The 10,749-nt window shown below is 47.9% G+C and overlaps 1 protein-coding gene across 2 annotated transcripts in view; it reads right to left on the reverse strand.

Moving 5' to 3' along the window:
* GNAO1 (G protein subunit alpha o1) overlaps positions 1-10,521 on the reverse strand; it is a gene marked incomplete at its 5' end in the record, with an annotated part of 164,627 nt that extends 154,106 nt beyond the window's left edge. The window contains 2 exons of one of the 2 annotated variants that reach the window (XM_080828916.1): positions 9,602-9,644; positions 9,866-10,521. In XM_080828916.1, coding sequence (XP_080685042.1) covers positions 9,602-9,644; positions 9,866-9,983 — 161 coding nt within the window. The remainder of the gene's footprint in view (positions 1-9,601; positions 9,645-9,865) is intronic. The other variant, XM_080828917.1, reaches the window with a different exon arrangement.
* Positions 10,522-10,749: the final 228 nt, after the last annotated feature.

Genomic DNA, 10,749 nt, shown 5'->3' on the forward strand with positions numbered 1-10,749 from the left:
CCACCAGTAGCCTAACCAGGAATCCCTAACTCACTTGCATCTATATCCTTTATTTTTAAAGATTTTATTTTTTTTAAGTAATCCCTTCACCCAATGTGGGGCTCAAACTCATGACCCTGAGATCGAGAGTCACATGCTTTTCTGACTGAGCCAGCCAGGCACACCCTTGTCTATATCCTTTAAGATGAAATTCCTCAGGATGCCTGGGTGGCTCAGTTGGTTAGGCATCTGCCTTTGGCTTGCGTCATGATCTCATGGTCATGGGATCAAACCCCACATTGGGTTCTCTGCTCAGTGGGGAGTCTGCTTCTCCTTCTTCCCCTACCCTTCCCCACTGCTTGTGCTTGCTCACTCTCTATTAAATAAGTAAATACAATCTTAAAAATAAATAAATAAAACGAAACTCCTCCCCAGTGCACTTCCACCTGATTATCAAATAAGTTCAATTATTTCATTGCCTCAGTATCTCTTAGTCTGTTTCCTTTTCCTACTCCACTGCTTTAAGTTACTTCTTAATCTTTTCCCACCTGGATCACAAAAATAACTTTCTGCCTGACTCTCTCTAGTCTACATAGGTGATCCTTCTCAAGTGCAAGAATTGATCTTGCCACCCATTTCCTTAGACCCTTATGGTTCTTGAAAGTTCTTATCACAAGAAAGAAAAGTCTGTAACTGTGTGGTGATGGATGTTAACTGGGCTTACTGTGGTAATCATCTTGCAATTTACGCAAATATCAAATCATTACATTGAACCTCTGGAAGTAATATAATGTTGTCAATTGTACTTCAGTAAAAAACAAAACAAAACAAAACAAAACAAAACCCTCCTGGTGGAATCTTATTGTATTCAGAATAAAATCTAAAGTCCTTAGCACATCGGACAAGAAGCTTCATGGTCTATCTCGGTCTCCTCTTACCTCCTTCATCTCTGACAGTCCTCTTAGAGACTGTGCTCTAATCAAACCGAGTTATTTTACACGCCCAGCCTGCGCCATGTGCTGACATATCTTAGAGCTTTTTCACATGTTGGTCCCTCTGCCTGGCATTCCTTTTTTCCACCTGGCTAGCTACCTTCCATTTTTAAGACTCAGTCCATGGGCCACTTTCTCCCTCAACTTCCTGCCTAGAGATGGTGCCCTTCATCCTCATGGGCTTCCTGCTCTGAAGTATAATCATCTTTTACATGTCACTCCCTTTGGGCTAAGTTCCTGAAGGGCAGGGACCTAGACCTTCCTCTCTACTTCCATGACACCATGTACATGTCCACATGTCCAGCATATCATTAGATGCTCAGTAAATACTTATGGATGGAAAGATGGATTGATTGAAGGATAGATGGATGGATGGATGGATGGTTGAATGGCTGTATATACACTACTATTTTGTATTTCCCAAGTCTCCTCTGAACCACCTGCTTCTACCAAAGTCAAAGTCTTCAGTGGTAGCTTTTCTCTCCTGTCACCCACAAAGAGCCCACACTTCCGTGGCAGCACCAGCAAATGATTTCAGGAGCTGTCCAGATGATGGCTGGGGAACACGCTGGTGTCAGAATCAATGTCAAATGTGAGGATGGCCACCACCTCCATTTCCAAAAGGAACCCAGCACCAATCAAATACTTGCTATTCCTTCAGCCCCTGTGCTCAGCCAAAGCTGCTGATGGACACTGGGTCCCGTCTGCCAGCTCTACTCAGCCCACACTGGTGGTGGTCTAGAAAGAACCCTGTAGGGTTAGAACGGAAAGGACATAGGCTTTGGAAGTAACCACATCATGGTCTAAATACATCACTGTCACTTACAAAGCTGTGTGGCTTTGAGCAAGCCACCCAAATTCTGAGCCTCACTTCTTCATCTGTAAGATGGGAGTTGATGGCTATTTTTCCTCATAGGTTGATGTGAGAAAAAAAAAAAAAAGAGGATAATGGATTGCAATGAAAATTATGAATGCTACAATCATCAAAGTCCTCCAATATGATTTATTATTCTGGCTTATGTACAAGTGAGTTTGAGTTCATTGTGAACCTCATTTCTTTCTCTTCTCCTCATTTATCAAGCATTTATGAAGCACCTCCTGTGTGCCTGACATTGGGCTCAGGGCTGTATTATGAGCAAAAATAAGTCACCATCTCTGCTTTAGGGAGCTGTGGTAAGGAAGGGGTACCGAGGCCAGCAAAGAAGACAGATCTATTACATACATAATTAACTGACAGTATGTAATAAGCGTTAGTGTTCTAAGACCCTGGAGGCAGGTGACCCAGGGTTGATTTTATGGCATGAGGAAGCTGTCCCTATAAAGTGACCATTTTCCATAGAAAACCTCCCAGTTGGCTATGATGTAGACAGAGAATCCAGGGTAAGTTCTTAGCCATGTACTATCCTGACATGCTATTCCCTTTCTCTTTCCTCCTTCTTGGTTGAGAAATTAAGTGAGTAGGGGGACAAATTCAGGGCACTGACTATTAGCCTTGGAGGATTTTATTTTACTTTAATTTTTTTTGTGCTATGAAAAGCACAATGTTTTTCCTCTTCTCTGTAAAGAAAATTAGAACTAAAGATGGCTCAGCAGATAAAAGCTGTGGGCGGTAAATACTCCCACTATTCCCCCTTGCATTTCAGGCTTCTAGGTTTCTCTTTGCATTTACTGGATCTTAGAGCTAGAAACCTGAAAGAGGCCTGAGAAATTCTGTGGTGAAAGCCCACGTTCTAATTAAGAGATGAACAAACCGAGGCCCAGAGGGTCTAAATGACCTGTCCAAAGTCAAATTAGAGAATGAGTCAAAATTAAAACACAGTTCTCCTGATCCTCCCCTTTTACCAATCTGCAAATCTCCTAACCCCTGGGATCTCAGGGACCTGACCCCAGGCAAGTTCCTTTACCTGCAGCCATCCCTGGTGGAGCCAGGCTGTCTCCATTTCTAAGAATCCTGGAAGCCACAAACAAACCGCTTCTCCCTCTAACATGTCACTGGGGCTCTCCTCCCAGAAACATCCTGTTTTTTACTAACAGGATACTTTCAGATCCTCCTCTTTGGTTTGAGAACCACATCTGCATGAAAAGTTTGGTTAGAGGTGGTTTCCTCAAAATGCCTCTCAGGACTATGACTTTCTTGGCTGACAAAGCTTTGTGGTTGAGGTTGCTATTCAGCAATTCTCTTGGCTTTCAAAGAGCTTTCACAGGTACCCCCAACCCCTGCAGGATGGAACTGTAACTGATGCTTTTATGTTTAGAACCTCACATCAAAGTTCCCAATTTCACGGACCGGTTAGAACAAGGAAGGAGCTGGGGGGAACAGAACCCCCAGAGAGGCAGGGGGAGAGCCACTTGTCTTGACTCCTGGTCCAGTGCTCTTTCCCACTCTTTGTAATATCACTCCAGCCTCATGGGCTGAAGCAGCTGCACCATCAAAAATGTCACATCAGTTATGACAACACAGTGTGTTATATAACGGCCGTGCAGAGCAGGCAAGGGGAAGAAGCCATGAGCATGAACCACAGCACTCCCCTTCTGGCTCTCAAGGAAGGTAAGGCCCACATACTTCAGAAGAGAACTCCATATGGGAAAGGAACACCCACTAATCAGTCAAAGGAATAAAAACTAGAGCTGACATTTGTATAATGATTTTTAGAACACTGTTATAAGGGCATTTCATACACTACATTATTTACTGCTCCCAACAACTCTATTAGGTATTTTTATTATCAGCCCCATTTTACAGGCAAAGAAACTGAAGTACAAAAAGTTAAGCAACTTGTTTAAGGTCACACACCGAGTTAGTGGCAGAGCTAAGATTTGAAGCCAGGTAGCCTGGTTACAGAGTCCATGCTCCTAATCACCTGTCAGTTTTAGAGAAGCATGCTAAACGGCTTCTCTAAAAACGAAACCAGCTATTTGCTTGAACCAGTAAGAGGCCACTGCTCCTTCCTCTCCTATCCCTCTATGCTAATGCCGGATTTGTTAGATGGTTTCTTTTCTAGCCAGTATTGTGTATGAGCAAGAAGCACAGGATAATATAAGAACGTGATGCAAATTTAAAGAAATTCTTAGAATGGAGATCATCTGAGCACCGTTAAGCTGTTTACGGTGATACAATCCATAAGGTAAAGTGCCCTATTCATAGTGCTCGCTGTTCTTAAATTCATGTAGTATGTGTACAAACACACACAGAGTTTTCTTTTGTCAACATCAAAAGTTGTTCTTCACCAGTGTCAAGTCTGGGGGTACCCCTTTCCAAAGTGTTTTCTCATTTTGAAATCATCCCTTTCCCAGCTTGCCTATTGCCTTTCAGATCACGATGTGGCTCTTGTGATAATGGTCTGTCTAGCTTCATAAGAAATGAGAGCCTGAAGACACCCTGGGAGACAGGAAATCAAGTCCCTGCATCCAGATGGACTGACCACATGTCAGAAAACTAGGACCGTATTCTGCTCATATTAAATCTCCAGTGTGAACAGAGATAGGGTACTGTGAGTCACTGAAGAACACGAGTGACCTGCCCTATCTTTAGCAGATGTGGCACTCTGAGGAGCACGCTTCAATCTGGGGAGTTCCAAGTGCTAGAGAAAGAAGACCGTACTCTGGCTCTGAGCGTTGCACATCTAACCTAGTCCCATACCGAGAGAACAGCAACTCCAGATTCCGTAAGAGCCATGTCGATCCGGAATGAAGCCTCATGCATTTAATCTAGTCAGGAGCAACCCTTTTGACAAGCAGACACGTTCTACTCCAGAGTCCAACAGGTAACTGGGGTTCAGGAGTTCTGCGGCTGACTCCTGAGATCAGGTGGACCGTTTGCTACTCTTCTGGCAGGAAGGTCTGTTGGTATTTACAGCTCAGTGAACAGTAAGCAGGGAAAGAGCACCATCCATCAGCAAAGGACGACTCATCTGCTACTTGATCTGACATTCTGTTTGCGCTCACGCGGTCTCCAGAGAGCAAGGTGCATCCATTTGAATAAACATGGAGATAGGAGGAAGGGGGAAGGGCAAAGCAGCCAAAGAGAGGACTGCAGAAATAGCAAGTAGGAAGAAGAGCTGCTCTAAGGTGCTGACTCCACGTGGGACCATATGGGACCCTTCAGGGATGTGCAGGAAACGCCCTTTTAGACAGCTGCCCTTTACAGAGTAATGGCTGCAAGTGGGCATTCCCTTCCACACATGACTGCCACTTAATACAGGCGCTGCACGGCAGCGTGCAGAATGAACACGGGCTTGCTGTGAACCTAAGCTACAAAGGCAGAGACACCCAAGTTACAAAGGCAGGGTCAGCTGGTGGGAGGACACCTCCAGCTTTTGGTGGCAGGTGACGTCAGAAGACCCCCTGCCCCAGCAGGATGGGGTCGGTCCTCAGAATCAGAACCTGCCGTATGGGCTGGGATATTTGTATGAGAAAGGACGTCTTCACCGGGCAAATCCTGCCATTTGTTTTACAGTGGCACCGAGCAGGCATTTTGGGAAAAAGCACACACCCCAAGTGCCCCATTTTACTGTGTCCATTTATATATAAAGCCAGCAGCTTGCAGGCCACGCCTCAGTGCCACCTTCCAACTCTCTGTCTTCCTAAAAATCCACTTACTGCTCCAGAAACAGACAGCCTGAGTGTGACATCACAGAAAACTCAACACCTCAAATGAGGGCGAACTGTGGTACCTACAGCAACTCATTTTCATTTTTCGTCTTCATGGGGTAGGTAGCCCTAACCGTTGTCATGGCGCAGAGTGGGGAGTCCCTTAAAATGATTTTCTGTTGCTTCCACACTTCATAAAATACGATTCTTCAGGAGAGCTCTTTGTAAGGGTTTTGGTAATTAAATAAAATTAATACCTCCTTTTAAAATTTTGATTAGTCTGAATAAAGAGTCCCACGGATTGCAAAAATGATGAGGCCATATCATAGGTGAGGTCCTGCCCTGCTAATGAGCAAAATTATGTAAATACCACGAATTGAAAAAGGTCACTGATTACTCATGGTGTGTGTAAAATTTTGTTTGTGCTGTGTCAATGATCGTTGTTTACTTCTCAGTACTGAAATGTTGTCTGACACAGAACTCCCAAAGGCTAACTCACGATCACCTATGCAAAGGAAACAAAACAAAACAAAACAAAAACACCCCAGCAAGCTATGTTCAAAAGAAACTTTTAATAAAGTATTAAGGATCAGGCTTTGAAAATGATGGTCTAATCTGAGGCACCTCTTAAATGGATGGAGGTTTCCCACTATAACACGCATCGAGCGAAAGAATTTCAAAGGTCAGTCTCCCTGCAACGTTCTTAGCCTGATGTGGGTGTTAATACTTTGTTCTGAGCAGCATCTACTATTCATTCCTTTGTCATATAACTTCACTTACTATTTATATATGGAAGCCTATTCCTTCCAATCAGTACGTCACAACACACAGATGAGAATACGGGCTCAAAGGAATGGCTCTTTGCTCTTCTGGAAACGCTGATTTAAAAGGGTCTGGAGAAATCTGAATATCAATATTCTTTCTCTCAATCCAACAGGAACTATTAAACCCCAGACCCCATTAGGAAATCATCAAATTCTCACAGGGCAATCACCCATGCAGAACTCTAATTTCATTATCCAGGTGAAATAAAACGGCATCTAAATTAATTCATACATATGGCCTGATAGCTTGGTCACCAATCACACTACACAGGGAAGTCCAAAAGTGCTTTCTGCAAATGCCACCCAGATTTTGGGGCCCCACCCTACCCACAGTACAGGTCTCCTGACTCAAGTAACTCTCAGTCAAGTGGCGATTGGGAAAATCATCTCTGCAAGGGAGGACTCAAAAGAATTTGTCACTAGGATACAGTGACACCAATCCCACATTTTGTGGTTAATAAAACAAGTCCTGCATCCAGCTTGGCACAAGGCCCTGATCTGATTTATTTCGAGCCAAGCTGGAGGGCTCACAGAAAAAGCTACCATTCATGAATGCTTCAGGAGGACAGGATGGCAGGGTCTCTTGCAGCAAAATTTACATGGCCAGAAATCTTTTTCACTGACCTTTTGAACAAACCTAGCCTATTTCCTAAAGAGTTGATGTATTTTTTAAAAAATTTAATAGTTTTACCTACGAAATCTCAGTTTTGTCTGACATTTTTCTCCAAAAATATGTCCTGTGGGAGTAAGACAAGTGGGGAGTAGGGGGTACAGGGGAAAGAGAAGAAATGCTCTGATATCTGATTTAACCATCTCAAACATCAAAGGCTTGACTTTTTCCCCCTCCTCAGTGTAACTAAACATAAGACACATAAGACTTTCCCCGGAAAAGCCTACATGCAGCCTTCATTTAAGATTTCCTGCCCCAGTATATAATTAGGAATTTTCATTCTAAAATGGCACACCTATTTCCTGGGAGAACTCAGCTCTCTTTGAATAAAAAAGGCGACGTACCCTTTGGGGGACTTGGTATATATTTTTAAACTTCTTATTAAATCAACCTAATTTATGGGACATGTTCGGGGAAAAAAAGCAGGTAAGGAGTTGCCTTGCAGGATGGAAAGTTAATTTGCAGACTCCCCCACCCGCTTCCCCGAGCCTTTCCGAATGCCTCCGGCCCCCTCCGAAGCGGCTCGGTTCTCTCCGCCGGAGCCCCGACTCCGTTCCGAACACTGCCGAATCCCTCCGAGCCCCGCGCCCAGTCCACACCGAGCCTAGCCGAGCGCCACCGAGCAGAGCCCCATCGACTTTTCCGGCCTCAGCTGGGCGCTGTCCACCACTCGCAACGCCTGAAACCTCACCCAGCCCGGGTGGCTGGGGCTTCTACCCGGCTTTGAGGCCGCCACTGCAGATTACAGACTTCTGAAGTTTTGAAACATCCCCCTCTGGGAGAGAGGGGTGGCGCTGCTTGCATTTACCGACCTGCAAGGGCTCCAGGCAGATGCAACATGCACCTTGTTGCAAAGAGCAATTCCCCAGGCCCCGCCTCCCCATCCATTTGGGCTGCACAAGCTCCAGAGAAGCCCCAGGCTAAATTACCCGTGGCTCAGAGGGGTGCGGCGAGCCGAGGGGGCCTCTGCAAAGAAAGCCCCAGGGAGCTCTCGAACGAAAATAAGAATATGTCAAGCAGACGTGGGGAAATTGTCTCTGAGTCGCTACTCCCTACCATCATGGCGCCGCCTAGAACCCGCTTGTCATGCCTGTTACACATGCAAGATTTTTTGCATCTTGGTTCTGAAACCGCAAGCATGCTTCGTCTCCCACCCACCTTTCAGCGAAAGGGGTTTTTATTTTCCATTGTTTTCCTACGGGATGCAATTACTTCAGCTATTCTGTCAAGTTGAAAAATAATCATTTTTGTTTACTGCACAGCAACCCCTAATTAGGAGCTGTGTGTGCACGAAGGTGTCACAGCAAAGCGACGTGGAATCCTCGCTAAACGGTCTTAACGAACTCCTCAGTCCCGAACTGACAGCCCAACGGAAGCAGCAGGACCAGGAGGCCATAAGGGCGCACACCCCTTCCCTGCAGGCCACCCCCTCCCAAGCAAAGCTGCCTGTGGGCTCACCAGGAATCGCCGAGTGGATGGGGCAAGAAGCAAGCCTGAGAGTGGGAAGGAGGGGCGAGGCTCCTTACTGACAAAGTGTGGAAGGGAAGGAATATCCCATTTTGTTTAAATTTTCAACCATCACTCAAATCCACCCCCAGTTAATTAGGAGGGGAAACTGATATCTTAGGCAGAAGGGGGCGGCAAGTGGGGCCTGAAATCTGCATTGTGGGTACATTACAAGGAAAATGGCCTATGCAGAGTGTAAATGAATACACTGATAAAGGCCACTGAGTGAAGGAAAACTGCCCCTGTCAGAAGAGCCAACGCTGGGAGGGTGGGGGGGCGGGGGGGGGAAGAAGTAAGGGACCGGCATTCAGCCTCAACCAGCATCCCTCTTCCACCTCTGCCTTGGATACAGCTGTGCCAGTCACATGTGCTTGGAAACCCATCTCCTTCCCTACCACATACCCCTTCCCCTAACCCTAGTCCTTTCGGGGGGGCGGGCGGGGGTAAGAAACCACAACCTCCAATTCAGCACCAAATCCCTGAACAGCAGACACTTGATCCTCCACCCCAGCCTAGGGCTGGGTCCCCTCCATCTTTTAGTCAAGTTCAAAATCACTGCCCCAGTAGAAGAGCAGGGGCAAGTGAGATTAAGGACGTGGAAATGGGGGGGGGGCGCGTGGAGGGAGGAGGAGAGAGAAGTACAGAATGAAACAGAGACAGAGATAGAAATGAAGGTAGTGATACACCCAAGAAGAGTAATGATCATAATCATGCCAATAGTGTGATGTTCTGATCAATATGGCGGACACTGTCATTCATACAACTACAGGAGCTCCATTTCCCTCCCCCCACCCGGCCAAAAAAAAAAAAAAAACAACCCACCCACCCGGGAGTTGGGGTGGAGGACCCAGAACCAACGTAGGGCGTGGGGGAGGGGAGTCAAATTCAGGAGTGTGTGTGTGTGTGTGTGTGTGTGTGTGTGTGTGTGTGTATGCGCGAATCAGAAACCAGGCCTGGAGAGCAATGTGGAATGAGCAAGGTAATACAAATGACAAAAAATTATTAATAAAAGTACAAATCCCAAGACCACAGGGACTTACTTCATCTGCTTCACAATGGTGCTTTTTCCTGATTCTCCAGCCCCTGTTGGGACAGACAGGGGGAAAAACTGGTGAGTGTCAGCTTAGGGGAAGTGGGGGGGGGGGCATGGGGTAAGGCAGGCGAGAGGGTGGACGATCCTAGGCACACAGTGGTGCCAAATCGGGGACCAGGTCTTCCCAAGCACGAATAGGGTGGGAGAGCGGGTGGAGGTGGGTGCGGAGTGGCCGGGGTCGGGAGATGGGGGTGGCAGCCCCGGTCCTTACCCAGCAGGAGTAATTTCACGTCTTTGGCGGCGCTGATGCCATCCTCTTTGAGGTTTTTCTCAATCGCCTTGCTCCGCTCGAGGGCGGCTCTCTCCTCTGCGCTCAGAGTACATCCCATGGTGGCCCCTTCCCTGCCACAGCCCGCACGACTCGGCTGGCACGGCTCCCCGGCTCGGCGCGCCCCCCACCCCCCCAGAGAGCAGAGCCTGGGCTCAAAGGGGAAAAAAACCACGATATCCTTCCCTTGGCCGAAAACAAAAATGTCGGGAAACCAGAACCCCCCAAAAAGACAGCCGCTAATAAGATTCCAGCAGCGGAGGCTCGCGGCAGCTGGCGGGCTCTAGGGGTGTCGAGGCGAAGGTGGCCGGGGTCTGGGGCTCCGGGTCCGAGGAGGCGCGGGCTGCAGGCACTGAGGTTGTGCACGACCCAAAATAAAAAAAAATAATAGTTGAGGCAGGAGCCGCAGCCGGAGCCCGCGGAGGGTGGGGTGGGGGGCAGGGTGGGTCCTTCTGCCGCTGCTGCCGGAGGAGGAGGAGGCGGCGGCGGCGGCGGCGCGGGGTGTGGAGGGAGTGAGTGAGGGGGTGCTGCTAGTGCATGTGCATCGCGGGTCCTCAGCCGACGGTGCGTCCGCGGCGCCTTCGCCGACCCCCGCGCGCAGGGCAGGGCTGGGCAGGGGGCCGGGCGGGGGGGCAGGTCTCTAACGGGAGGCGGCGTCGCTGTCTCCCAAAGCTCGCATCGCTCGGTGGAGGCTACCGGAGAGAGAGGGAGAGCGCGAGGGAGCCGCGGGCAGCGGGAGCTCGAGAGGGAGAGAGAGAGAGAGGGAGAGAGAGAGGCTGGAAGGGAGGGGAGAAAAAAATGAAGGGAGAGCCAGCGAGCGCGCGCGC

Source organism: Martes martes (genome assembly GCF_963455335.1).
Source record: "Martes martes genome assembly, chromosome: 17".
Taxonomy (NCBI): domain Eukaryota; kingdom Metazoa; phylum Chordata; class Mammalia; order Carnivora; family Mustelidae; genus Martes; species Martes martes.